This window comes from Daucus carota, chromosome 5 (genome assembly GCF_001625215.2).
Source record: "Daucus carota subsp. sativus chromosome 5, DH1 v3.0, whole genome shotgun sequence".
NCBI lineage: Eukaryota > Viridiplantae > Streptophyta > Magnoliopsida > Apiales > Apiaceae > Daucus > Daucus carota.
In genome coordinates this window covers 30594126-30620872 of record NC_030385.2, presented here as the reverse complement: position 1 = coordinate 30620872, position 26747 = coordinate 30594126, and the positions used below count along the sequence as shown (strand labels likewise).

The 26747-nt window shown below is 35.7% G+C and overlaps 4 protein-coding genes and 1 pseudogene across 10 annotated transcripts; all 5 read left to right on the top strand.

Annotated features, from left to right (window-relative positions):
* The first annotated feature begins 482 nt into the window (after positions 1-482).
* LOC135152854 (glutamate receptor 2.7-like) lies at positions 483-6705 on the top strand (annotated as a pseudogene).
* A 2101-nt stretch (positions 6706-8806) lies between these two features.
* Positions 8807-10626, top strand: LOC135152973 (glutamate receptor 2.9-like). Its single transcript, XM_064094442.1, has 3 exons — positions 8807-9455; positions 9538-9923; positions 10014-10626. Exons 1-3 carry the CDS (start codon positions 9254-9256, stop codon positions 10245-10247), a joined length of 822 nt encoding a protein of 273 aa, XP_063950512.1. The 5' UTR covers positions 8807-9253; the 3' UTR covers positions 10248-10626.
* Positions 10627-11801: 1175 nt separating this feature from the next.
* Positions 11802-16247, top strand: LOC108224047 (hypothetical protein). Of its 7 annotated transcripts, XM_064094521.1 has the most exons (5): positions 12230-13047; positions 13115-13340; positions 13428-13463; positions 14407-14788; positions 15636-16247. In XM_064094521.1, exons 4-5 carry the CDS (start codon positions 14408-14410, stop codon positions 16092-16094), a joined length of 840 nt encoding a protein of 279 aa, XP_063950591.1. In that variant the 5' UTR covers positions 12230-13047; positions 13115-13340; positions 13428-13463; position 14407; the 3' UTR covers positions 16095-16247. The 7 variants fall into 7 exon arrangements, with proteins under 7 accessions (XP_063950592.1, XP_063950589.1, XP_017254077.2 ...); XM_064094522.1 differs by lacking the exons at positions 14407-14788; positions 15636-16247 and adding an exon at positions 11802-12216 and having other exon boundaries at positions 12660-13047; positions 13428-14400; XM_064094519.1 differs by lacking the exons at positions 14407-14788; positions 15636-16247 and adding an exon at positions 11802-12216 and having other exon boundaries at positions 12511-13047; positions 13428-14400.
* A 937-nt stretch (positions 16248-17184) lies between these two features.
* On the top strand, positions 17185-20965 carry LOC108221224 (glutamate receptor 2.3-like). Its single transcript, XM_064092984.1, has 5 exons — positions 17185-17609; positions 17690-19083; positions 19172-19466; positions 19545-19921; positions 20268-20965. Exons 1-5 carry the CDS (start codon positions 17324-17326, stop codon positions 20697-20699), a joined length of 2784 nt encoding a protein of 927 aa, XP_063949054.1. The 5' UTR covers positions 17185-17323; the 3' UTR covers positions 20700-20965.
* Positions 20966-21979: 1014 nt separating this feature from the next.
* Positions 21980-26617, top strand: LOC108221556 (glutamate receptor 2.7-like). Its single transcript, XM_017395426.2, has 5 exons — positions 21980-23572; positions 23658-25039; positions 25165-25465; positions 25533-25909; positions 26007-26617. The coding sequence occupies exons 1-5, from the start codon at positions 23293-23295 to the stop codon at positions 26469-26471; spliced, it is 2805 nt and encodes a 934-aa protein (XP_017250915.2). The 5' UTR covers positions 21980-23292; the 3' UTR covers positions 26472-26617.
* The last annotated feature ends 130 nt before the right edge of the window (positions 26618-26747 follow it).

Here is a 26747-nt window from a genome sequence, read left to right as displayed (position 1 = left end):
ACTAAAAGATATTATGTCAGCTTGTATTATCATGCACAACATGATAGTTGAGGATGAACGAGACTTGAATATGCATGTACATGATTACGTGGAAACATCTTCTGCTGCTGTCGAAATGGAAAGAAATGGAGATGACGAATTTCAAGATTTTCTTAGTAGATATCGACAAATTAAAGATAAGGAAGCTCATTTTGAACTTCGCAACGCCTTGATCGAGCACATATGGGAAGAGCACGGGAATTCATATAATTAAGTTGTCCTCTTGAATTTATTAATGAATTTATAATTATTTTAGGTCCTTGTTTAATGAACATGTTAAAATTTAAGTACAAATTCTTGATATAAATAACTTAAAAAGGGAGAATATTCTATTTAATGTGTAAAAGATTCTTTTTGGTTGTAAGATATGGTGTTGATGGGTTGGAGTGAAATTTTAATTTGGTGTAATTTTCACATCAAATTGGTGTATTTTTCACACCAAAATGATGTCATGGGTTGGAGATGGTCTGACGGACTCATTTCAGAACGCAAGCATTCCCATTTCATCTTCTACCAGTTTGTCTCGTATGAAGAACGAGCTAACCCACATGAAGAGTATGCAAACTAAGGTGTTTCTTGTTCACGTGACTTCTCCTGACCTTGCTTCTCGCTTGTTCTCTCTTGCACGTGATATGGGTATGATGAGCCAAAAAACGGCATGGATCATTACCGATGCTTTATCCAATTCTCTGAGCTCCATCAAATCGACAACTATTGAGTCAATGGAAGGTGTTTTAGGGATAAAGTATTATGAACCTAAATTAAAAGATATGGAATATTTTAAAATCAGGTGGATCAAATATATGTGGAAGCAGCAGCAGCAGCAGCAGCAGAAGCTTAGTTATAAAGAAACAACTAGTACTGATCTTAATATCTTCTGTTGGCGAGCGTACACCACAATTTGGGCGTTAACCAGAGCAGTAGAGAAGATTCAGTTCCCTGAGGTGGGGAGTTATGAGAAAAAAATTGCTTCATGCACATCAATCACAAATTTGAGAATCTCAGAGGCAGGCCCGGGAATTGTCAAAGAGCTAATGAAAACCAGATTCCACGGCTTGAGTGGAGAATTTAAGCTAAAGCATAGACAATCGAAAGCTGCAGCTTTTGAAATAATCAATATAGTTGGAAGCAGAGATATAACTGTTGGCTACTGGACAAAAGGGAAAGGCTATAGTCGAAGGATAGTAAGTGCCGGTGTGGATGATCATGGTGTTGTTTATTCAGAAGGGATTGACGGCGTTCTAAAGCCAATTATATGGCCTGGAGAGTCTACGAAGAAGCCCAAAGGTTGGGATGTTGCAGGATTGGGCCAGAAGCTGATCGAGGGTAGGGGTTCCCAGGAAAAGAGGTTTCAAAGAATATGTAAATGTGGAAGAGATTGACCTCAGCAAGAAATTATACAATGTCACTGGATTTAGCATAGATGTTTTCAAGGCTGCTGCTACTCTGGCAGCATTACCCTTTGAGCTTGAGCCTGAATTTATTCCTTTTGTGAATGACAATGGTGGAACTGTTGGAACATACAACGATCTAGTCAACAAAATAAACGGTTCTGAGGTTAGTGCGCCCGTGTAATACTCCCTCTGTCCCAAAATAAATGTCGATTTGACTTTTTACACGTAATTTAAGATGTAAAAAAGAACATACTTTTCAAAATTTCTTTTTCTAAATAAAAATATAGATATTGAACTTTTATTTAGAAAAAGAAATTTAAAAATAATATGTAGAAATGTATTTTTTTACTCCTCAAATTACGTGGAAAAAAGTTAAAAATGACACTTATTTTGGAATGGAGTGAGTATCTTATTTATCCTTCTAATTTATAAAAGGATTTTTCTGAGAAATGTCTTATTTTTATTGGCTTTAATCTCATAAATAATGATGACCCTCCCGCATTCACAGCTTATATAAAATGAATAGAAAATTGGGTACAAAATTTCGCATGACATGATGAGGTGATCGATGTTTTAGTTGATAGTATTAATGCATATACTGAGTTCCACTCCAATCAAAACTAAACCCATGCATATCATTTTGTGAAAAAATTATATCCAATTTTGTGCATGAAACAATTTCCATATAAAATTACAAGATGCACTGAGTTACCACGTTTGTATACAGCCTCCATGCTATGATGCAGTGGTTGGGGACATAACAATAACGTCTGATCGAGAGGAAAAAGTAGACTTTTCACTTCCATACTCGGAGTCTGGTGTTGTAATGGTGGTTAAAGCTGAACCCAACAAGCTGAAAAACATGTGGATATTCTTAAAGCCATTAAGTTGGGATCTCTGGCTAATGATTGTTGTGGCTGCTATATTCATCGGCCTCGTGCTACGGACGTTGGAGCGGCGCTTGAATCCCCAACGCCAACTTGGCATGCTCGTCTTATTTCCATTAGCCGCTCTAGCATTTCCTGAAACTCGGTTTGCTAGCTCGCACTACATATATATACACAAACACGCACTCACATACATAATTTGTTGATCGTGCAGGGAACATGGTGGGAAATAAATGGGCGAGATTTGTGCTGGTAGTATGGTTGTTCATATATGGCATACGTACTATTGCAGAGTTACACAGCAAATCTGTCCTCAATATTAACTGTGAGTCAGCTGACACCTTCTGGAGACAAAATTGACTGCGCGGGTTTTCAAGAGCATTCGTTTGTAGAAGACATGCTGAAAAATATGAGCATAAAATCAGTTAAGTGTAAGACGATGGAGGACTATGATAAGTTCCTCTCTCTCGGATGCAAAAAAGGTGGGGTTGACGCCATTTTCGACGAGATGCCCTATATCAAGTTATTTCTTCACAAATACGGTTCTAAATACAAGATGGCGGGAGCTACTCACAGTACTGGTGGTTTCGGATTTGTAAGTCGTTCTTCTCCACCTCGTCAGATTAGTTATTATGTTATGTGTGTTTACTTGAATGGATTGGAATTGATGGAGAATGGATTACATTTTGTACTATAACATAGTATTGATTAGATGAATATTGTCTATAATTTTTATTTTATCAATTATTTCATTGTTAATTTTTTTTTTTTTTGCCACAATTTCATTGTTATTATTTTAACTAAAATTCTAACTTATATATTTTGAAAGTAACGCTCATTCCATTTATACATCATATTCTTTACAACCGCAAGAAATTAAAATTATTTATTAATCATTATTATCTCATAATTTTTTATATATAATTTTTTTTTTCATTCTCTCTTTATTCTATTTCATCCAGATGAACACAATTTTAATATGCTATACTATTCGTTGAGGTCTGTCTTCGTATAGCTCTCCATGTGCATATTTATGACTTCATTGCACATTACAAATCATTTTACTGCTTCTCTGTTTCAAAATAATAAAGTAACTAGCATAAAAGCCCGTGCGAGGCACGGGACTCTAGTTTTTTTTGTGTTTTAAATAATATTCGTGTGTCATCATATTATTTCGAGCATAACTATTACGTCTTTTTTTTTTAACAGAATATGTAAATATGAAATGTAACATTTGCAATCTAATAGCATTGATATATAGTAGCATTGATATATAGTAATAATATGTACTATATTTAAAAAAAATTATGGATCAAAAACAACATTTGAACTGATTTTTCTATATTCTAATTCGTTAGGATATAGAGGCCACTACCATATTATCTACATGTTCAAAATTATATTCGAAATTAATCCTGAAACTTTTAGAATTTAAATATATTATACCTCATTAAAAAGATTTGTAATTTTTTGTTAAAAATTATTAAATTATTTCATCCAATATGAAAGCTTGTTCTTGATATGTGAATCACGATATCCTAAATCATGATTAGATGAAGATGTGTGGTCCGCGTTGTTTTATATTTATTTCTCTTTTTTTGAACGTACGTTTGTGTAATAGTTAAGTGATATATGATAGACAGACCATCAACACATTCTTTTATATCATATGTTGCACACATCTTGTATAAATAATAATTGAAACATATATTGTATGTAAAAGACCCTACCCTTTATTATAAAAGCATCAATTGAACTATTAACCTTATAATTGTACCCGAAAAATTTCAGCACGTTTGATGTAGCTTATCCTTTTAATTTTCATATCAATTATATAGTACTTCAATGTCTTATATATTTTTTTGTTAATTTAAAATATTTGATGATTATTACTTTGATACCGCGTGTTATAATATTGTCTTGTTATAAAATATTAATTTTTTATCATTAGTTTTCTGAGCTTGTTGATTAAGACTTTTAATGATTTTTATGTAATTGTTATAAACCAGATCTCAAATAGCAAAAATAGAGTAGATGTCAGTTAGTCACCATGAAGTTCATAAAAATAAGAAATTTTTAGTTTAATTAGTCGTATAGTTATTTTTTTAGTTTTGTGCAAACTCACATTTTTAAATATTTTGATACTCTTATTTCTTAGGGGTGAGTAATGTAGTATATCATGTTCAGTTGTTAAAGATCAAATCAGGTGTTCGATATTCTGGATTATGAAAAACTATTCTTGTTCTATTCCCGTTTAATCAGATATTAGTTTTCACCTTTTCGCGTCGGATTATCCATTTCAAAATTAATAATATTTTATTAGTTTAATTTGTAAATGATTAATTAATTTAATTATAGTTTGAATCATTTTATTTAACTCGTATGTTATACATTGATGGATGGCATATTAAAATTATAGTTTTAAGACCTTAATATATATATATATATATAACTTATTTCTCTGTGTTATTTTATTTTAAGCAAGTAAAATTTATAACTCAATTCTTTTTAGTAGGTCTCGTGAACACGTTTTATTATTATTTGGTTGACTTTTGATTAACAACATAGAATTTCCCTAAATTCACCTTTGTATCACAAGTTATAATATTTCAAATTCATATATCACCAAAATCACATCATTTAGACATATTTTCTAACACCAAATTTGATGTCTTTGTCACTATTCTTATATCTATAAAAAAAAAATCAGAAAGATTTGGTGACACGTCGAATTCTGAATTCATAAGTTTAAAATAAAATGTAATCTAAATAAAAATATTCTTTCAGTTATCTTATTTCATGTTCTTCAAAATATTGTAATCTCTTTATAAGTCACCTTTTATAATTAAAAAAAATATGACATAGTCCATGTTGAAAGTCCATCAATTTTTCCTTTCAAAGATGCTCACCGAAATCTTAGTTTTTGTGCTTATTTCTCACATTCATGAATTAAATTTCTCTATATTGTATCGGTACTCGTTTAAAGTATTAAGTTAGATTTGTCCAATTTTATTCAAATATGAATTATATCCATTTTTTGAAGTCTGAAACATGGCTCGAGCCCAATTGTTCAAATTCTTTTTCAAATTTAAATTTATTACATAAGTAATTAATTTATGGATATTAATCTATCATGTAAAAAACATATGAGACTTACCTGAAATAATAACTTAACTCAAATAAATAAATATCGAAAAGAATATATATACAACAGTTTTAATGTATGAGTTTAATGCTTTTGAATAAAAAGATTAATTGCTTGTGTAGCTCAAGTGGTTTGAGTGGTGTAATTGTAATGAAGAGAGCTTGGGTTCAAGTCCCATTAATAACATTTTTTTATATGTATGAGGAGGAGTTAAGGAGTTAGGCTCGAGCATTTTTTTATATGTATGAGGAGGCTCGAGCATTTTTTTTATATGTATGCAGGGGAGTTAGGTTCGGAGTTAAGCTCGAGTATGAGGAGGAGTTAGGCTCGAGCATTTTTTTTATATGTATGAGGAGGAGTTAGGTTCGGAGTTAAGCTCGAGTTCGGAGCTAGGTAATTTATTTGCTCAGGAGAGAGGCTTGACACGAACCTGTTAGCTATTATATATATATGAGTAGATAAGTAGATTGTTTTAATTTTTCATGGCGTCTTTATATGATTTCTTTGAACAATTAATAGTGCTTCATGCAACACACAAGGCACAAGACGTGCATGCATGTGTTTACCTGAAAGCTAAAACTGTGGAACTATTTGTTCTAATTATAATATTAGAGTAATGCTCCAAATATTTGTTGTAAAATGATGTAATATTGGTGACGAAAGGTTGGAATGATTTGATTGGAAAAGACTAATGAATATAGAAGGGATTAATTATTATTATTTAAATTACAACAAATACATACGATCATTTTGTATCCAATTTAATATCTCTGACAATTTTATAATATTATAGGCATTTCCAGCCCGGTCTCCTCTAGTAAAACCCATTTCAAAGGCAATATTAAAGCTGATGGAAAAAGGAACCATTCAAGATATTGAGAAGGATTATTTTGGGGAGGGATATATTTCTGGATTTAAAGACGAAGATATATCACGAGAAGGTTCAAGTTTAACTACATATAGTTTTGCTGGTCTTTTCACCATCACGGGATTCCTTGCCCTACTTGCACTAGTTTGCTCCGAATGCTCATCCACAATCTCAAGATATCTCGACCCAGACGGTGCCGATATTTCAGAAGTCAATTCAGTTGATGAAGCGACTGGTGTTATATCCCCTGAAGGTGGCCAACAAGATTCTATGGTGCAGGTACAGATTACAGGCCAAGAAGTTGAAAGCGACGAGCAACAAGTACTACAAGAATCCACAACATTGAACATTCATCCTGCTGATGATGGATGATCAAGTTCAAGTACACAGGAGCAAATCTAGCTAGTTAATATCTAAAACCCGACGTTATTAATAAGTAGCTAGCTAGGATAAACATATGTAATGGCACATTATTGTGATCATTATATATATATTTTCAATTCTGTATATGGTTTTTACCAAAACATACTAGCTAGCTAGAATATATATTGATTTACGTTATTACGTATATATAATTTTTCTATTAGACTTATTACAAAAAATAACTAGAGCATAATATGTATTTAATTGTAAATAAAATTGGTGTTTTTGCACACATTTGATTGTTAACGAGATTATTTAAGAGTAAATTCTACTTTGCATCCATCATTTTAAGATGGTTTATCGACTTGTTTTCACTATTAAAAACATTGCATGTCGCATTTCAAATTTCTAGTCTCTCACGTTTTGCACCCAATAAATAACTTTAAGGGAGTTCAGGGATATAATTGAACATATATAATTATCATTTATCCCTACCCTGGCGCTACTCCCCCGCTAATTTTTTCAATGTTTTGTTCTACTGAAAAGCTGTTTCGGCTACCAATAAACAGTACTCTCTCTGTTTCATAATACTTTTCCTGTTTTCTTTATCACGTTTGCCAACACACATTTTTGATAGTTAATATCTTTAATTTCATATTAATATTAAATATAAAAATTTCACTGTATTAAAGTACTCGTAAATACGAATCCAACAAGATCACTTATGAATATATGTAATCATATAGTTTAGACGTAAATTAGTAATTTATCTCATGTTATGAACAGTCCCGACATATCAAACGAGAGAAGTATAAAGAAACGGAGGGAGTATAGATTTTATGTACTTGCACTAGAAAAAAGAAGAAGAAAGAGCTCGCAGTACAATCATGAAACAATGCCATACACTAAACACTGCAGTTCCTCAGACCAAACTAATGCAAAAATAATTCCAAGGCGATCCGACTCATCTTTAAAAATCATTGAGAAAACCTGATTCCACGTTATAAATCATTGCGAACTTGCAATCTGCTCCGTCAAAACTGCATGGTCTAAGATTCCCTTAAAATACAAGGAAATGAATAAGCTACAGTTGAACTGGAAATTTGAGAACAAGGAGAATCCTCCTTGCAGTAAGCAATAACGGCCAGGCTTTCTTGTTTGCCTCTGCAGCAGGCAAAGGTTGTACAGATTCATGAAAATGACTTGTTTTTGTTTCGCAGATATGAAAACAAATTGCAGTAACGATATTTTGTTGTTTTGCAGAGATGATAGTGAACCGTGTCCACAACTTCTTGTTAGCGTGTTAGGCTTGGTCATTACCTACTTTTCAAACTTTGCACAATGCACAGTCTAGCTAGAAAGAAATAAACACAATATGCATGCTTACTTGAATTGGAAAAAAAGACCGAATCAACAAGATTCTGGTGTCATTACAGTTCAAGAAATATAAGAATGCAGAATCTGCAATTCAGTAACAGATTTAAACTTTGACTAAGCGATGATTATCCAAGTTTTACACGTCTGTTCATTACTGTGTTTCCCTGGAGTTTCAACTCTGTTGTTAGATGATGACTGTAAGTAAATAATCTAAATTAATTGTAAGTTATTCCTATTCATGATGTCCTAGTATTACGTTATTCGGAATTGCTTTAAACGAGCGGGCGATAATAATTTTAAAAAAATATTCCAACTATAATTGATTTTGACATGATCTAGACTTTGTTAGGTTATTTTAAAATAATTTATGAAAGTAGATATAAGATCATAAATGTAAAGAATAAGTCGTGTTCCGAATCTACGGGAGCTAATTAAAATCTTCCAGATCACTCCTTCCTGGAATTTGCTGAAGCTTTGAAATTTCTTCAGTACCGACATTGACAATAGACAGTACTTTCACTTTGGATATGTTTCTTGGTTTCAATCTGCTTGTACGTGGTTCTCATTCAAGCCAGGAATCAGAACAAGTACAAATTACAGCTACTAAATTTTATTTCATTTCTTCATTAATCCATTTACATCACATTCTTTGGTACACCAAATAACTGGGGGTGATGGGGTTTTTGAACATTTATTTCCATATTTTGCTCGTCAGTAGTACTATTTTCATCTTAGTTGCTGCCAAAAATGAAGCAAGTAACGACTTAGACCCAAAGAACCATAGTATTGCTGTAAAAGTTGGTTTAATTCTTGATTTCAACTCATCCACCGGTTTTGTAGCCAATTCTTGCGTATCCATGGCGCTATCCGATTTTTACTCTATAAATCCGCATTACGCTATCCGATTTTTACCCCAAGAATTCCAATGAATTTCAAAAATGAAACTTATATTTTTATTAATCAAAAGGCTCTTTATATAGAGCTCACATTAAACAAATAAGCATGATTAGTGCCACTCATATAGTCTAATCATTTACAAATATTTCTCCAATCAATCAACATTAAAACAAAATCAACTAATTAATATTTCAATTACAATTTTGAATCATAATTCCAACAAAGGGCTAATCGGGAAATAAACGCTGACTTCTCACTTCCATATTTGGAGTCTGGAGTGGTGATGGTGGTAAGAGTTGAACCTGACAGGCTAAAAAACATGTGGATATTTTTGAAGCCCTTAAGTTGGGATCTATGGCTTACCATTGTTTTAGCAGCCGTCTTCATTGGATTTGTCCTCCGAATGTTGGAACGCCATGTAAATCCCCAACGCCAACTTGGCATGCTTTTCTTGTTTCCATTAGCGGCTCTAGCCTTTCCTGAAAGTAAGTGTTCTGCTACTACATACAGTGACACACTCACACATTCATGTTATGTTAATTGCCTAATTTGATGGTTCGCGAGCAGGGAACATGGTGGGAAACAAATGGGCAAAATTTGTGCTGGTGGTATGGTTATCCATGGCATACATACTAATGCAAAGTTATACAGCAAATTTATCCTCAATTTTAACTGTGAGTCAGCTGAGACCTTCTGCAGACAGCCCTGCTTGTGCAGGTTATCAAAGATATTCGTTTGTGGGAGACATGCTGAAAAAGATGAACATAAAAACCCGCAATTATACAAGCATGAAGGAATATGATGATGCCCTCTCTCGCGGATGCAAAAATGGAGGGGTTGACGTCATTTTTGATGAGATTCCCTACGTCAAACTATTCCTCCACAAATACGGTTCTAAATATCAAAATATATCTTCAAAAATGGATGGTACAGCTACTGGTGGATTTGGCTTTGTGAGTCTCCTAATCTCCATCATACATTATTATGTTATGTTCATGATACAGTATTTCAATAAGACATTGATGCAATGACCTTTGTTACAGGCTTTTCCGACTGGATCTCCTCTGTCTAAGCCCATCTCAAAGGCAATATTAGATATTATGGAAGAAGGAAAGATTCAACAGATGGAGAAGAGATATTTTGGGGTAGGTACATCGTACATTTCAATATCACGCCGAAGATATTCCACGGGATGGACCAAGTTTGACGTCATACAGTTTTGCTGGCCTTTTCACCATCACGGCCCTCCTGACAGTAGTTGCACTTGTTTGTTCTGAATGCTCCTCTGCTATTTCAAGATTTTGCAACCTACACGCTGTTAATATTTCGAGAGTTCAATCAGTTGAGGTGACTGGTTATGTTTCCTCTGATGAGAATGAACCACAAGATTCCAAGGAGGAGGCTGAAATCTTAGTCCAGGAAGAAAGCAATGATGAACAAGTAGTACAGCCCACAAATGTTCATATTGATCACGGTGGTGAATGATCTGTTCATGTAAATATTAGTGACAGGTCTCATTACATATCAAATTACATATTTATCTAAAAATATTTAATACAAGCGGATTAGACAATGTGATAGAATCAGTCTTAACTGCGGTAGGACCTCATTTGGAATCTGCATTTCTGTTTAAGATTGTGGAATTTAAGTGAGCATGATTATAAGCCTAGCATTTGCTTCTGCCTTAACTGTGATAGGACCTCAATTAATATTCTTGATAATCACTGTATGGTCATAAAAAATCTCGGTCTATCAATATGAATAAATTAAATAAATTCTTTTAAGATGATAATCTTTTAAAATGATAAATATTCCCATCCAAAAATATATGTTCTGATTATCATGATTTAATCCTCATTAATTATAAAACCAACAAATTATTGGTCACTTACATAAAAACATCTTACTGGTGAGTGCGTGGGTGAAATGTGTATAAGAAAAATATTAAATCAAAATCAGAGGAGCTTAATAAATTCTTCCAGAATACTAAAAGTGGTATCTTCCGGAAACTCACTCAAGTCGCCCTAAGTTTCATATTTACTTCTTAATTGAGTTTTTGATTTTTCAAAGTCAATAGTACTACTCACTTACTCCAGTACTCTAAATAATTAAGCTGTGATATAAGGAGGATGCTTCAGGTGAAGAACAAAGGAATCAGCAACTGCCAACTAGTACAAGAACCCACAAATCCTGATAATATTAGTTGTCTTTCATGTTGTGTTCTACTGAAAAGCTGTTTCGGCAACCAATAAACAGTATAGAGTTTATGTACATGCAATAAAAAAAAAAAAAAAAAAGGCTCGCAAATTGTGATTCAATCATGGAATAATACCATACACTGAACACTGCAGTTTCTCAGACCAAATTAATGTAAAAAATTTCCTAGGGTCCGACTCATCTTTAAAAATCATTGAGAAAACCTGATTCCACGTTATAAATCATCGAAAGCACCTAATTCTCCTCTAGGTACATATATGCTTGCAAACTTGCATTCTACTCCATCAAAACTGCATGGTCTAAGATTCTCCAGATATACGCTACAGTTGAACCGGAAATTTGAGAACAAGGAGAATCCTCCTTGCATAATGGCCAGGCTTTCTTGTTTGCCTCTGCAACAGGCAAAGGTTGTACAGATTCATGAAAATGACTTGTTTTTGTTTCGCAGAGAGAACAAATTGCAGTAAGGATATTTTGTTGTTTTGCAGAGATGATAGCAAACCGTGTCGACAACTTCTTGTTAGCGTGTTAGGCTTGGTCGACGTTACCTACTTTTCAAAGTTTACACAGTCTAGCTATAAAGAAATAAACACAATATGCATGCTTACTTGAATTTGAAAAAAAGACCGAATCAACAAGATTCTGGTGTCATCACATTTTAAGAAATATAAGAAGAATGCAGAATCTGCAATTCATTAATGCCCTGTTTGGTAACAGGGAATTGATTTCAAATCCAAGATTTGTTCAAATATCTTGTTTGGCAATTTTAAAAAATTCAGGATTTATATTTCTCCAATTCCATCCAAACTTAAACACTGGTCATAATAGAATAATTTGAAATGTCATTCTAACACATAGCATTTGAAATAAAAAAACTAAACGACACTCCAGCTACTCCTTCCCGATCCACTCTGCTGCTCGCTCCTCTTCTCCACCGCTTTCACGCCGCTGCTCGCTCCGGCCATCACGCCGCTGCTCGCTCCGGCCATCACGCCGCTGCTCGCTCCGGCCATCCTTCCGTCTTCGAAGGTGCAATTCCCCCTCTCTCCCCCCCTCTCTCTCCCTTTCTTCCTCTCTCCCCCTCTCTCTCTTCCTATCTCCCTCTGAATCTCTCCTTCTCCTTGTCTCTCTTGCCAACACTGGATTATATTGTTATCATTTTATTGCTTAATTTGCGTGTAATTGATTTCAGTGCTCACATTTTTGTAATTAGGGTTTGACATTTTAAATCTAATCTGTGTGTATACATGTGCGTGTAATTAATTTTTGTTTTTTAAATACTTGTAACATGTAAATATATATAATATGTGATTATTGTACTAGATTGAACGACTAAAAAGTACAATGTCGGATGAATTGAGTATTCGAGATTCGTGTAAACGTTTGAGGGATGATGAAGATATGGAGTTGGTTACGATAGTTGCGGGTTTTATTGTGGTAGTAGCAGTAGTCTCATATGGTCAAATGTATAGGGTGAAAGACGTAACTTGGAATGAGTGCGAGCGTGCTAAAATTAGGGCTATATGGATGAACACTTTAACAAATGATAGGATGTGTCGAGAGCAACTACGTCTTGACATACGTCGTTTTGAGAAGTTGTGTCATCTCTTACAATCTAAAGGGGGGCTAGTAACAACTAGGAATGTCACAGTGAAAGAAGTTGTGGCGCAGTTTCTTCATATTCTTGGGCATGATCTGAAAAACAGAACAATGCAAGCGCTCTTTGCCCGTTCAGGAGAAACCGTGAGCCGTCAATTTCATGTAGTACTTGAATCTGTGCTAAAGCTTGGACAGTTTTTTATCAAGAAAGTGGATCATTCTACTAATTATGCACATGAAAGCAAATGGAAGTGGTTTGAGGTAATTTTATTAATGTATGTGTTAGAATCCTTAGGGTTATCGTTACTAATACAGAGGATATGTGTAGGGTGTTGTAGGAGCTCTTGATGGAACACACATCAAAATGACAGTCCCTGTTGAGGATCGACCTCGATATCGAGATAGGAAGGGGGATACTAGTACCAATGTGTTAGCCACATGTGATCCAGACCTTCGTTTTACATATGTTTTGCCAGGTTGGGAAGGATCCGCGTCAGATCCCCGTGTTCTTCGTGATGCTCTTCGAAGACCTAACGGCTTAAGAGTCCCTAGAAGTAAGGGTCATATCTCATTCTATAATATTATGAGTCAACTTGAAAATCTGAAAAATATAATTCTAATGATTGTATGATAAAATGCAGATAAATATTTTCTTGTGGACTTGGGATATACTAATGGTGAGGGTTTTCTAGCTCCTTATAGGGGTACTCGATACCATTTAAATTTGTGGCGAGGGAACACTCCTTATAGGGGTCTGATTCTGTCGGACAATTGACTAGTTTTTTCTTCTTTGTCGATTTTGTAAACTGATATAATACAGACTGGATTCTTTTTAAGCAATAAACAAAATATCAAACATAAAAATTGTGCTAGAATTATGTGCTATCAACTAAATAATTATGAGCAGATTTCTTTATCAACTAAATATCTGTGGCCTTAGAACAGTATATAGCTGTGGCCTGTGTGCTTGTAAAGTATTCTGTATTTGGCCTTAGAACAGTAAACTAACTCTTGTTCATATATCACTAGTGTGTAAAAGGAAGTTGATATTGAACTTTGAATGGCCTTGAACGTAGAGGAGGTTTTGTGCTTAAATAATTAAATTAAACTTGGTACTACTTGTCTTATGTTTTGTTGTGTTCTCTTCCTTGTAACCCCCCTTGCTCTTGATCTGAATAGATGGAACACACAGTAGCTTGTAATTTTGTTGTGGTCACTGAAAATGGCATCACTAACATGTGCAGACGTTAAGTTTCTACTGTCTCTTGTGTTGGTTTCCTTGGTGATCCATATAGACAAAGCCTGCACCTCAAATCAGGGGATTATTATATGCTTGTTACTTGAGCTGTTAGTTGTCAAAATCCTGTAGACCTTGGTTACTTCTGTTTTCTATGTGATATTCAATGGATTAAAACTATGAATCTCAGCTGTTTTAGTTAAAATTTTGAAATTATTCAAATAGTGAGACCCCTGTGAACTCATCATATCTGATTTTGGCTGCATTACTGGGCTGTAAGTATATATTCTCAATCACTGAGCGTGCTATTCAGGTTTAATAATTGGCGCTGCTGTATTTGTCATAATAGTCAGTCTTAGAATGTATTATCATAATGGTTGCAGGATGGGGACTAAAAGACCAGGAAAAGAGCATTTAGCTCAACAAAATACCATGCCACTAGCTCCTGCTCGCAGGGGTTACCGTTCGTGGAGTACACAAATGGATGTAGTACTCACTGCAACTCTATTTCAACAAATAAATGAAGGGAACAAGGGTGATGGAGATTTCAAACAGCAAGCCCTTCAAGCTGTGGTTGATAACTTGAAGACGAAATTAAACATATCCTTAACTCCTACTCATGTTAGGAATCGTATCAAGACATGGAAGACTCACTATTCAGAGATCACTGATATACGGAACTACACCAAGTTTAGATGGGATGAAGACCGAAAGATGCTAGTTATTCCTGTTGAAGAACTTGAAGACTGGCAGAACTACTGTAAGGTATTAAACTCCTGGCCCTTTTCAAATATCAGTCACATTGTATTTTCTTATCCTCTGGTATATCAACATCTCATTCAGAAGCAAACTGGAAACACTTACTTATTCAGTTTTAAGTGTGTAGACAGCAAAGTCAAGACCTGAGAAGTAGCTACTCTGATATTAATAATTAAATATTTCCATTAGAGAGCAATAATTGGTTTTAAATGTAGTACTAACTTCAACCTCAGTTCAAATCACTGATGCTTGATTAAGCCATGTATAATCTAGAAAAAGAAAAGTATATGTCTGCTTCAGACCACTTCATGAAAACTCTGACTAAAACTAAGATCGTACCATTGTATCCGAAAATTGTTGTTGGTGCACTCTTTTCAGCTGCTTTCCATTTTCTTGTCCAGAGCTGTGTTGGCTTAAGAAGCCAAACAGATATCCATCCCACTGATATAAAGATCATCGCTACTTTAAGAATCAGAATAGAGGCTTTAGCCATGTTTTGCTAGAAGATTGTTTTAACTAGAAACCTTAGTTATATACTTTCGCCGCAATGAGCAAGTATTTCAGATTACTGAGTTAACAATTTTCTAAGATAATTAATACTGATCATCATTTTGCCCTTCACTTCTTCTGAGTTGCATTGTTTCTGTGTATGTTAAGTATTGCTTATGGTGCGTGGTCAGTGTCTTACTTGTGTGACTGATCAGAATCTGTACAAGTACACCAGAGGTTTTTTGTATTACATGTCAAGTCTACGTTAAGAAACAAAATTTGTAGGTAAATGTCAAACCGATAGACTTTAGTACTTGTGACATGTGTTTGTAAACAGACTGACTAAATTTGGGTTATTGTACAGGAGAACCCCAATGCTTCCAAGTATCAGAACAAGAGCATTGATAATTGGGATGATATATGCACTCTATTTGCATCAGACAGAGCAACTGGTGAGGGTGCCGAGCAATATGAAGAATCAGCAGCTGCAATGGAGATGGAGAATGAACTTGGCAGCGGCGGTGCCAATTCAGAGGCAGCTTCCGGGGAGTCAAACAAGAAGGTAAAGAGAGATCGTCTTGCAGATGCAGTGACTAAATTTGCCGAGTCTTTCAGTGAGTATGTGAGTAAAGCACGTGGCCCTCCAAGACCCTCTAGCAAAGAGATATATGATGTCCTATCCGCTGTTCCTTATATTTCTCGGATGCAAATCCTGAAAGGCGTGAAAAGTTTTATGAATGGCACGGTCGATATGTTTGAAATGCTTAAGAGCTTGCCGGAGGATGATAAATTAGATTGGGTTTTGTTACATATTGATGATTAGTTAGAATATTTTGTCTTAGATTTTATTTGTAATTTTGAATGAGATTAAATATTTATCCCATGTATCGCCTACTTCAAAATATTATTTAGATAAATGTTGAAGAACACATGTGTAATTAAATTTGGAGTTAATGATTAAATTTTTAGGTGAAAATTTGTTTAAATTTGAAATTCAGCTTTTGAAATACTAAGATATCCCAAACAGTGGATTTGGATTTCAAATCCAGGATTTGAAATTCTAATGTTCCCAAACAATGGATTTGGATTTCAAATTCTGGATTTCAAATTCTGGATTTGAAATCCTACATTTGAAATGAAATCCATGTTCCCAAACGGCACCTAACAGATTTAGACTTTGACTGAGCGATGATTATCCAAGTTTTACACGTCTGTTCATCACTGAAATGGGGACTGCATGTGGTTCCCTAGAGTTTTTTTCTCTGTTGTTAGATGATAAGTTGATAACTGTAAGGAAATAATTTAAATGAATAGCAAGTTATTCCTATCCATAATGTACTAGTACGTTATACAGAATTGCTTTGAAGAAGCGGATGATAATAAATTTTAAATTATTATTCCAACTATAACATTGATTTTGACATGATCTAGACTTCGTTAGTTTATCTTATATATTCACTATGATCACTCTCAAAGCTGTTGTTACTAGCCAGAAGAATGATACTCCACATAATAAAGATTGGGACAGTGAATGAATAATATCAAAATTTATTGAAGTAGATATTTCTCCGTTTCACTCTTCTTTTTTTTTTACAATTTTTTTCACGTATTTTATAATATATATATAGAAAGTATAATTTCATAATATTTTTATAAAATTTTCTTTTCTTTATAAAAATTTAAATATTGAATTTATTATAGAAAAATGTATAAAATCATTTATGAAACGATATATAAGATTTCGGACGTAAAAATAAGTGGTGTTCAACATCTACTGGAGCTAATTAAATTCTGCCAGATCACATCTTCCTGGAATTTGCTGAAGTCGCTTTGTGTTTCTCATTCCATTTCTTAAACTTAATCTTTGAATTTTCTTCAGTACCGACAATAGTCAAGACTTTATTTATGTTTCTTAATTGGTTTCAATCTGCTAGTACGTGGTTCTCATTCAAGCCAGGAATCAGAACAAGCACAAATTAAGCTACTTAATTGTATTTCATCTCTTCATTAATCCATGTACATCACATTCTTTAATACACCAAATAACTGAGGATGATGGGGTTTTTGAACTTTTATTTCCATCTTTTGCTCGTCAGTAGTACTATTTTCATCTTAGTTGCTGCCAAAAATGAAGCAAGTACCGACTTAGACCCAAAGAACCATAATATAGCTGTTAAAGTTGGTTTAATTCTTGATTTCAACTCATCCACCGGTTTTCTAGCCAATTCTTGCATATCCATGGCGCTATCCGATTTCTACTCTATAAATCCGCATTACACTACAAGGTTGGCTTTACACCCCAAGAATTCCCATGATGTTCTTACTGCAGCTTCATCAGGTAATTTATTCAAGTCATGGCTAAATACTGAGTAGTTTCATCTCATACTGATCATTTATCTCACTCGTTTCGTTATGCAGCTCTGGAATTGGTGAATGAAGACCAAGTGGATGCAATTATTGGGCCTCAATTTTACAAAGAAGCTAGACTTGTTGCAGAAATTGGAGGGAAAGCTCACGTGCCAGTCATCTCATTTTTAGTGACAAGCTCATCACTTTGGTCTTCACAGACTCCTTATTTCGTTCAGACCACAGTGCCTGATTCCTCTCAACTGGAATGTATTACTTCCCTTGTCCAGCAATTCGGGTGGCAGGATATTGTTGTGCTTTATCAGAATGATACAGAAGAAGAGTCTGGTAACAATTTCATGCCTTCTCTGACCGAATCCTTTCAGCAAGCAAGTATTCGTATTTCATACGTGTTTGCGATTTCATCTTCTGCCAGTATATCTCATATAGAGAAACAGCTAAGACACTTGAGAAGTATGCAGACTCGGGTATTTCTTGTTCACGTGACCTCTCCTGATCTAGCTTCTCGGCTGTTTTATCTTGCAAATAAGGTCGAATTAATGAACAAAGGAACCGCATGGATCATCACTGACGCTTTATCCAGTTCACTAAGCTCCTTGGATGCCACAGCTATTGAGTCCATGGAAGGCGTTCTAGGCGTAAGGCCTTTCATTCCTAAATCAAAAAATCTGAAAAATTTTAAAATCAGGTGGAATAGTTTTTTGCTGACGCAGCAGGATCAGCCTAACTATACAGAAAAATATGCAAGCAGTTTTAATACGTTTTGTCTGCGGGTTCATGACACAGTTTGGGCATTAGCCACAGCAGTAGAGAAGATTCAGTTGCCTGAAGTGAAGAAGAGCCCTGAGATATTAAATGCATCAAGCTCTGCCATCACAAATTTAAGAATCTTGGAGGCAGGCCCAAGACTTGTCAAAGAAATCTTGAAAACCAATTTTGTTGGCTTAAGCGGAGAATTCAAGTTGAACGGTGGGCAATTAGAAACTCCTGTTTTTCAAATAATTAACATAGCTGGTGATGGTGAAAACGGAGATAGAACTGTTGGGTACTGGACACAAGGAAGGGGGTTCAGCAGAAGAATAGCGAGTGCCGCTGGAAAAGGTCAGATGGTAGTTTATTCGAAACGAGTTGATCAAGTTCTCAGACCAATCATTTGGCCTGGAGACTCGACGGAGAAGCCCAAGGCATGGGACGTACCAGGAAATGTGGTAAAGCTAAGAGTATTGGTTCCGAAAAAATCAAGTTTTACTGAATTTGTGAAAGCACAAGAAGATAACCGCACCAAGAATACATATAATGTGACTGGATTTTCAATAGATGTTTTCAAAGCTGTTTTGCATGCATTGCCGTTCGAGGTTGAAGCTGAATTTTATCCTTTCGTTAATGACAAAGGTGAAAGTAACGGAACATATAACGAACTAGTTAAGAAGCTAAATGGCTCCAAGGTATGTACGAGAAATATTTTATTTATCCCTGCAATATATATCTTGTAGTTAAACATAATGATTAATCAGAAGAGATGGGTGTATACAGGCTCCGGATGCAGTTGTTGGAGATGTAACGATAAGGGCTAATCGCGAAGAATATGTTGATTTCTCACTTCCATATTTAGAGTCTGGTGTGGTGATGGTGGTAAGAGCTGAACCCGACAGGCTGAAAAACATATGGATATTTATGAAGCCATTGAGCTGGGACCTTTGGCTCAGCATTGTTGCTGCTGCAATCTTCATCGGAGTTGTGCTACGGATGTTGGAGCGCCGCCTAAAACCCCAAAACCAGCTTGGCATGCTCTTCTTGTTCCCATTAGCGGCTTTAGCCTTTCCTGAAAGTAAGTATTTAATTTGATTTTGCTTGAATACAAATTAAGAAGCGTATCTGGTTTATTAATTCGATAATTCACGTGTAGGGAACATGGTGGGAAACAATTGGGCAAGATTTGTGCTGGTAGTATGGTTGTTCCTGTCGTACATACTAATGCAGAGTTACACCGCAAATCTATCCTCAATATTAACGGTGGGTCAGCTGAGAGTTTCTACAGACATCCCTCCTTGTGCAGGTTATCAAGAAAATACTTTTGTCATCGAAATTCTGAAGAAGTTAAGAATTAATGGCACCAGTTATTCGAGCATGGAGGACTATGATAAGGCCCTTTCTCTTGGTTGCGAAAATGGAGGAGTTGACGCCATTTTCGATGAAATTCCCTACATGAAACTGTTCCTTCACAAATACGGTTCCAAATATAAGATGGTCGGAAGTACTTACAGTACCGGTGGATTTGGCTTTGTAAGTTTCCTAGAGCACTATAGTAGTATAGTTAAATTAAAATGGATCCACTACTATTACAAGATAGGGTCGGCCGGTCAGGTCCCTAACATATGAAATCCACGGCATATTAGCTATCAGCGTTTTTTGCTGCTCTAGCTGCCTAACATATATGCCCTGGCCTTAATTAGGGTAAAACAATATATAACTACTTAAGAGTAGTACTGCTACATTCCCAAAATCGAATACTACAAAATACATATTCAGCACTGACAGCACATACTCATTTTGTGAATGATTTTGTACTCAATTTTGTGCATGAAGCATTTCCATAACCTAACAGCATCCTGTTTTATTACTTTGTTAGGCATTTCCGACTGGATCTCCTTTAGCTAAGCCCGTGTCAGAGGCAACATTACGGGTAATGGAGAAGGGAAGCATCCAACAGCTTGAGAAGACATATTTTGGACAGGGATACACCACCCAATATGCAGGAGAAGATATATCAAGAGATAGTCCAAGTCTCACTTCGTACAACTTTGTCGGCCTTTTTGCTGTCACCGCATTCCTTACGCTCCTTGCATGGGGTTGCTTCGAATGCTCGTTTATTATTTCCAGATACCGCGACCGGAATGCTGCGATTTCAAGAGTTCAGTCTATTGAGATGACTCAGGATGCTTCAGCTGAGAATGACCAACAAGATTTCAAGGAGGGTGAGTTTTTAAGCCAGGAAGAAAGCAACCAACAAGTAGTACAAGATCACACGAGTATTAACATTGATCATGGTGCTGGATCATAAATTAAAGTTCATGCATGCAGCATGCATACACGTTCGGTAAATGGTAGTACTGATTACGTACTTAGAACTCTGACTTTTTATTTGTGTATAGTGTACATTTTATTCAGTTGAAGGACGGAATCTGCAACTCTGTTCAAGATCCTGAACTTTAAATGAAATTATGATCATAAAATTTAAGTACCTGGTTCTTCATATGCAAAATTTTCTTTCAAACATACGATGCAATCATATGTAACCCAACTCTTGTACATGAAAAACAACTCACTATTACAACCTCATTTACAATGTTGACAGTATTTTTTAAAATATAGGTATTTTTACTAATATCTCTAAATATTTTACAACAGGCACAAAATTTACAAGTTTATTTACTATATAATTTTTATTTATATAGTTATTTTCTTTGTTTTAATTAAAAATAAATAGTAAATAAACTCGATAAAATCAAAATATATTATCATAGGTTATGGTTATAATATTCAAGAATAATGTGTAAAATTTTAGCTTGAACTCATATTTAGAGTTATTTGTTTAATACTATTGTGATTTTATTGATTTAGATAATATCCCGTTAAGATGGTGATCAAAGTGATATATGATCTTTATTTCGATGATATTTTGATATTTAACCCGGTTGCGAAATAAAATTAAATGGATCATTTGTCATTTGTCAATATTATTAACATTCAAGAACTTGACAAGTCTGTATTTACGTGACATCGATTAAACATGTATCATGTATGCATTGACTTATTGACTCATGAGTAGTCATGACTGCACAGAACTGCCAGCTCTGCAAGTGTTGATGAATATCAACATTATAGGCAATTCTGACCGCGTACCCTCGACAGAAGCTTGTTTCAAAGGCAATTTCAGAAAAAACGGAGAGTTGAATGGTTCAAAATGTCAAGAGGGTGAAATGTACGTAGCTCTGAGAGCATCTTCAATGGTTGGCAGCCTTGAAGGGGATCAAAATTGACACATAACTCAAAATATTATTTTTTATATTCACACTCTTCCAAATTATTTTTAGCACCTTTCTTTCAAAATACACTCCAATGGTTGGCACTCCAAGATGCCAACTTTATTAACATAGAAATAATATTTTATGTATTATTAGGACCACAAATCTATATTTTATGTATTGTTGGGACCACAAATAAAGTTGGCACCCTACTTTGTGGGTTGCCAACTTTTGGCACCCAAAGTGTGCACATGCCAACTCACTTGGCACCCCAAGATTTACAACCGGGATGCTAACGAGAGTGCCGATCCATATCATGCCACATGGCATCGGCACCCCTGTTAGCACCTCTCATTGGAGATGCTCTAAGTGTCGAGACGAAGTTATATCCGGGGATGGTTCAAGTTTTGACATCATACAGCTTTGCTGGCCTTGTCACCATCACAGCATTCCTTGCCCTACTTGCAGCGAGTCTGTTTCGGAAGCTCATTCGCTATTTCCAGATATTGCAACCTAATCGGTGTCAGTACGTTGAGAGACCATTCTATTGAGGCCACTCACAATGTCTCCCCTGAAGCTGAAAGTGACAAGATTCCAAGGTGAGAAAGATTGAGATTTTAGGCCAACAAGTAGAGAAGACGACAAACAACTACTCAAAGAACCCACAAACATAAATATTCATCACGGGATGGATGATAAAGTTCAAGTATACTCAAGTAAATACTAAATACAAGCTACTTTGATTATTCTGCAATTGATGATGCGTACTTTTTTAATACATAGCTCGGATACACATAAAATGGCACAATTTGTGTAGTCAATGTCGTAATACATATTTAATAGTGATACAAGGTTTATTTTGTATAAATATGAGAAATAATTGAAGATTTAGTGTGTTGCATATATATTTTTGTTGATGATTTAATAGTAAAATGTATCAATTCTAGCTTCAAAAATATGCAAAGATGCACCTAATCGATTATTTTTTAGTGATCTTCCACAAGACCTGGTATTACTGGAGCTGTTTTTTAATAGTACTAGACTATTAGTCTAGTATGGACCAATGGACGGTTCTATCTGAATAAGGCAAGTCCTACAGGTTTCTTTTTCCTTTTTGCTCTATAGTCCTGCAGATTTTAGATACAAGAAAACTAAACCCGAAGAAATTATGGGAGAGACAGAATGCTGACATTAGACTATGATCTAAGATGCAGATGAGTGTGAATCCGCCCCTCTTTCGCTGTTTAAACGCAACATGAAAACATAATTAATTCTAAAGACTGTAAACGGGTTTCGCCCATATCATAGGACAATTAACATCTCCTGTAAGTTGTGCTCCAAGACTTTAGGAGCTTATTAAATTCTTCCAGAATCCAATAGATTGGTATCTTCGCAGTAACCGCTGGAGTCGCTATAAGAATCTCAGATCCTCTTCTTAAATAATCTTTTAGTCAATGAGTACAATGGACAGGAAATACTTGTATATGCATGTCTGCATGCTTCTTGCCATATCAGTGACTCACTCAAGCCACCATTCACAACATCAACAATCACTTCAATTACCCATGGCTTATGCTTATATATACATAATAATATCAGAGGCTCCTGTACTTCAAAGAACTGGCTGTAATGGGGTTCTCCAAGGCATATCTCTACCTTTTGCTCATCAATACTATTTTTCTCCTCTTTGTTTCTGCTAATAAAGAAACAGGTACAACTTCAGAATCGAAAAATCAAATTGTTTTTAATGTTGGTGTAATTCTTGATTTCAATTCGTCCGTCGGTGTTGTGGCCAATTCTTGCATAACCATGGCAATCTCTGATTTCTACTCCCAAAGTCTGCATTACACTAGAAGATTGGCTTTGCACCACAAAAATTCCAATGATGTTCTCACTGCAGCTTCAGCAGGTGATAAAGGTGTCATTCTTATATTTACAAGTAGGTGATTTTTTGTGATATATACCAGTAATTTGATGACCTTTCATCCATGCAGCTCTGGAGTTGGTTAACGAAGACCAGGTAGATGCAATTATTGGGCCACAATCCTCCGAAGAAGCTAAATTTGTTGCGGAAATAGGAAACAAATCTCAGGTCCCAATTATCTCATTTTCTGTTACAAGCTCATCACTTTGGCCTACGCGGACTCCTTACTTTATTCAAACGACGCTGCCTTACTTTTCACAACTAAAAGCTATCACTTCCCTGGTCAAGCAACTCGGATGGCAGGCCATTGTAGTGCTTTATCAAGACGATACAGACGAAGTGTCTGGTAATGGTTTTATCTCTACTCTGACTGACATATTGCAGAAGGCAGGTATTCAGCTTTCATATGCGATTGCAATCTCATCTTCTGCCAACACATCTCATATAACGAAAGAGCTAAACCATTTGAAGACAATACAAACTCGAGTGTATCTTGTTCACGTGACTTCTCCTGATCTTGCCTCTCGGTTGTTTCCTCTAGCAAATGAGGTGGGAATGATGAGCAATGAAACTGCATGGATCATCACCGATGCTTTATCCAATTCGCTAAGCTCCTTGGATGCTTCAACTGTTGAGTCAATGTTAGGCGTTTTAGGCGTAAAGCCTTATGTACCTGAATCAGAAATTATGAATAATTTCAAACTCAGGTGGAATAAATATATGTTGATGCAGCTGCAGCCTAATTATGACAAAACAATCAGAAGCTGTTTCAATAGGTTTTGTTTGCGAGCATACGACACAATTTGGGCATTAGCCACAGCAGTAGAGAAGATTCAGTTCCCTGAGGTGAAGAGGAGCTACGAAAAATCAAATGCATCATGTGCAGCAATTACAAATTTGAGAATCTCAGAGGCAGGCCCAAGGCTTGTCAAAGAGATCTTGGAAACCACATTCCTCGGCTTAAGTGGAAAGTTCAAGTTGAAGCATAGACAACTAGAAACTACAGCTTTTGAAATAATCAACATAGTTGGAAACGGTGATAGAACTGTTGGCTACTGGACACCAGGAAGAGGCTTTAGTCGAAAAATAGCCAGTGCAGCTGAGGATGATCATGGAGTAGTTTATTCAGGAAGGGTCGACAGTGTTCTTAAACCAATCATTTGGCCTGGAGAATCTACAAAGAAACCCAAAGGATGGGATGTACCAGGAATGGGCCAGAAGCTGAGGGTAGGGGTTCCAAAGAAAACAGATTTCACAGAATTTGTAGATGTGGAAGAGATTGACCACACCAAGAAATTATACAATGTCAGGGGATTTAGCATAGATGTTTTCCAAGCTGCTCTGCTTTTATTACCCTTCAAGCTTGAGCCTGAATTTATTCCTTTTGTGAATGACAGTGGTGGCAGCAATGGAACGATCACTGATCTAGTCAACAAACTACATGGTACCGAGGTTAGTGTGCACGACTATTATCTTGTTTATCCTTATTATTTGAGATGAAGTTTGCAGTTTTACTACATCAAGTGGCAAATTGCACCGAGTTTCCATTATCAATCAGATTATATGCATGTATACAGACTCCGGATTATGAGGCAGTGGTTGGAGATATTACCATAAGGGCTGATCGCGAAGCAAATGTTGACTTTTCACTTCCATACACGGAGTCTGGTGTCGTGATGGTGGTAAAAGCTGAAGCCGACAAGCTGAAAGACATGTGGATATTCCTGAAGCCATTAAGTTGGGATCTCTGGCTGACGATTGTTCTGGCTGCTATATTCACCGGCCTCGTGCTCAGAGTGTTGGAGCGACGCTTAAATCTTCAACGCCCATTTGGCATGCTCGTCTTATTTCCAATAGCAGCTCTAGCCTTTCCTGAAAGTAAGTAACTACTAAGACAAAGACAAACTCACATAAATAATTTGTTGATTGAACATTTTACATGCAGGGAACATGGTGGGAAACAAATGGGCAAGATTTGTGCTGGTGGTATGGTTGTTCATGGCATACATACTACTGCAGAGTTACACAGCAAATCTGTCCTCAATATTAACTGTGAGCCAGTTGAGACCTTCTGCAGATAAACCTGCTTGTGCGGGTTATCAAGAAGATTCATTTGTAAAAGAAATGCTCAAAAAAATGAACATTAAATGCATCGGTTATACAAGCATGGAGAAATACGATGAAGCCCTTTCTCTAGGATGCAAAAATGGAGGGGTTGACGCCATTTTTGATGAGATTCCCTACATCAAACTATTTCTTCGTAAATACGGTTCTAAGTATAAGATGGCCGGAGCTACTTACAGTACTGGTGGATTCGGCTTTGTAAGTGTCCTATCATATAACTATGTTCATAATGTCCTGTCCAAGATTCTGTAACTAATGACTACGAAACTGTTTGTGTTGATGAATATCATAATAGGCATTTCGGACTGGGTCTCCTCTGTTGAAACCCATTTCCGAGGCAATATTAGAAGTAATGGAAAGAGGAAAGATTCAAGAGATTGAGAAGAGATATTTTGGGAAGGGATATGTTACTCAATATCAAGACGAAGATAAAGATGATTCGAAATTAACTTCATATAGCTTTGCTGGCCTTTTCGCCATCACAGCAGTCCTTTCGCTACTTGCACTAGTTTGTTCCGAATGCTCATTCGCTATTTCAAGATATCGCAACCGAAGTGTTGACAGTATTTCCAGAGTCCATTCTATTGAGGTGACTGGTGATCTCTTCCGTGAAAGTCACCAACAAGAATCCAAGGAAGAGGTTGAGATTTTAGGCCAAGAAGCAGATAGCAACAGACAACAAGTACTACAAGAATCCAAAAACATGAATATTCATCATGGTGAGGGTGATAAAGTTCCAGAGTACACAGGCAAATACTAGCTAGGATACACATGAGATGGCACATCAGTGTTCATGTAACTTCAAAATTAGATTCCTATATAATCTGTACCATCAATGTAACAGATACCGAATAATATTCCAGCATTAATAAATGATATTTGGGGTCATATTTTCCAACTTTGTTGTTCAGGCCATTACTCCTCGTGTGTTTTGTGATATCTGGGGCATTTTTTCTATAAATTCCCACTATTACGAAAGTACAAGTTCCCTCTTTGTTTGCTTCACTTAAATTTACTTAGAGCTTGTTGATTGTGT

Excerpts from the sequence above, each read along its gene's own strand:
- LOC135152973 (XM_064094442.1), top strand. The coding sequence starts at position 9,254 with ATGGTGGTAAGAGTTGAACCTGACAGGCTAAAAAACATGTGGATATTT. Across the intron at positions 9,456-9,537 it reads GGCTCTAGCCTTTCCTGAAA|GGAACATGGTGGGAAACAAA; the intron begins GTAAGTGTTCTG and ends GTTCGCGAGCAG. Across the intron at positions 9,924-10,013 it reads CTACTGGTGGATTTGGCTTT|GCTTTTCCGACTGGATCTCC; the intron begins GTGAGTCTCCTA and ends CCTTTGTTACAG.
- LOC108221224 (XM_064092984.1), top strand. The coding sequence starts at position 17,324 with ATGATGGGGTTTTTGAACTTTTATTTCCATCTTTTGCTCGTCAGTAGT. Across the intron at positions 19,084-19,171 it reads AGAAGCTAAATGGCTCCAAG|GCTCCGGATGCAGTTGTTGG; the intron begins GTATGTACGAGA and ends GGGTGTATACAG. Across the intron at positions 19,467-19,544 it reads GGCTTTAGCCTTTCCTGAAA|GGAACATGGTGGGAAACAAT; the intron begins GTAAGTATTTAA and ends ATTCACGTGTAG.
- LOC108221556 (XM_017395426.2), top strand. The coding sequence starts at position 23,293 with ATGGGGTTCTCCAAGGCATATCTCTACCTTTTGCTCATCAATACTATT. Across the intron at positions 23,573-23,657 it reads TCTCACTGCAGCTTCAGCAG|CTCTGGAGTTGGTTAACGAA; the intron begins GTGATAAAGGTG and ends TCATCCATGCAG. Across the intron at positions 25,466-25,532 it reads AGCTCTAGCCTTTCCTGAAA|GGAACATGGTGGGAAACAAA; the intron begins GTAAGTAACTAC and ends TTTTACATGCAG.
- LOC108224047 (XM_064094519.1), top strand. The coding sequence starts at position 12,532 with ATGTCGGATGAATTGAGTATTCGAGATTCGTGTAAACGTTTGAGGGAT. Across the intron at positions 13,048-13,114 it reads GCAAATGGAAGTGGTTTGAG|GGTGTTGTAGGAGCTCTTGA; the intron begins GTAATTTTATTA and ends GGATATGTGTAG. Across the intron at positions 13,341-13,427 it reads CGGCTTAAGAGTCCCTAGAA|ATAAATATTTTCTTGTGGAC; the intron begins GTAAGGGTCATA and ends GATAAAATGCAG.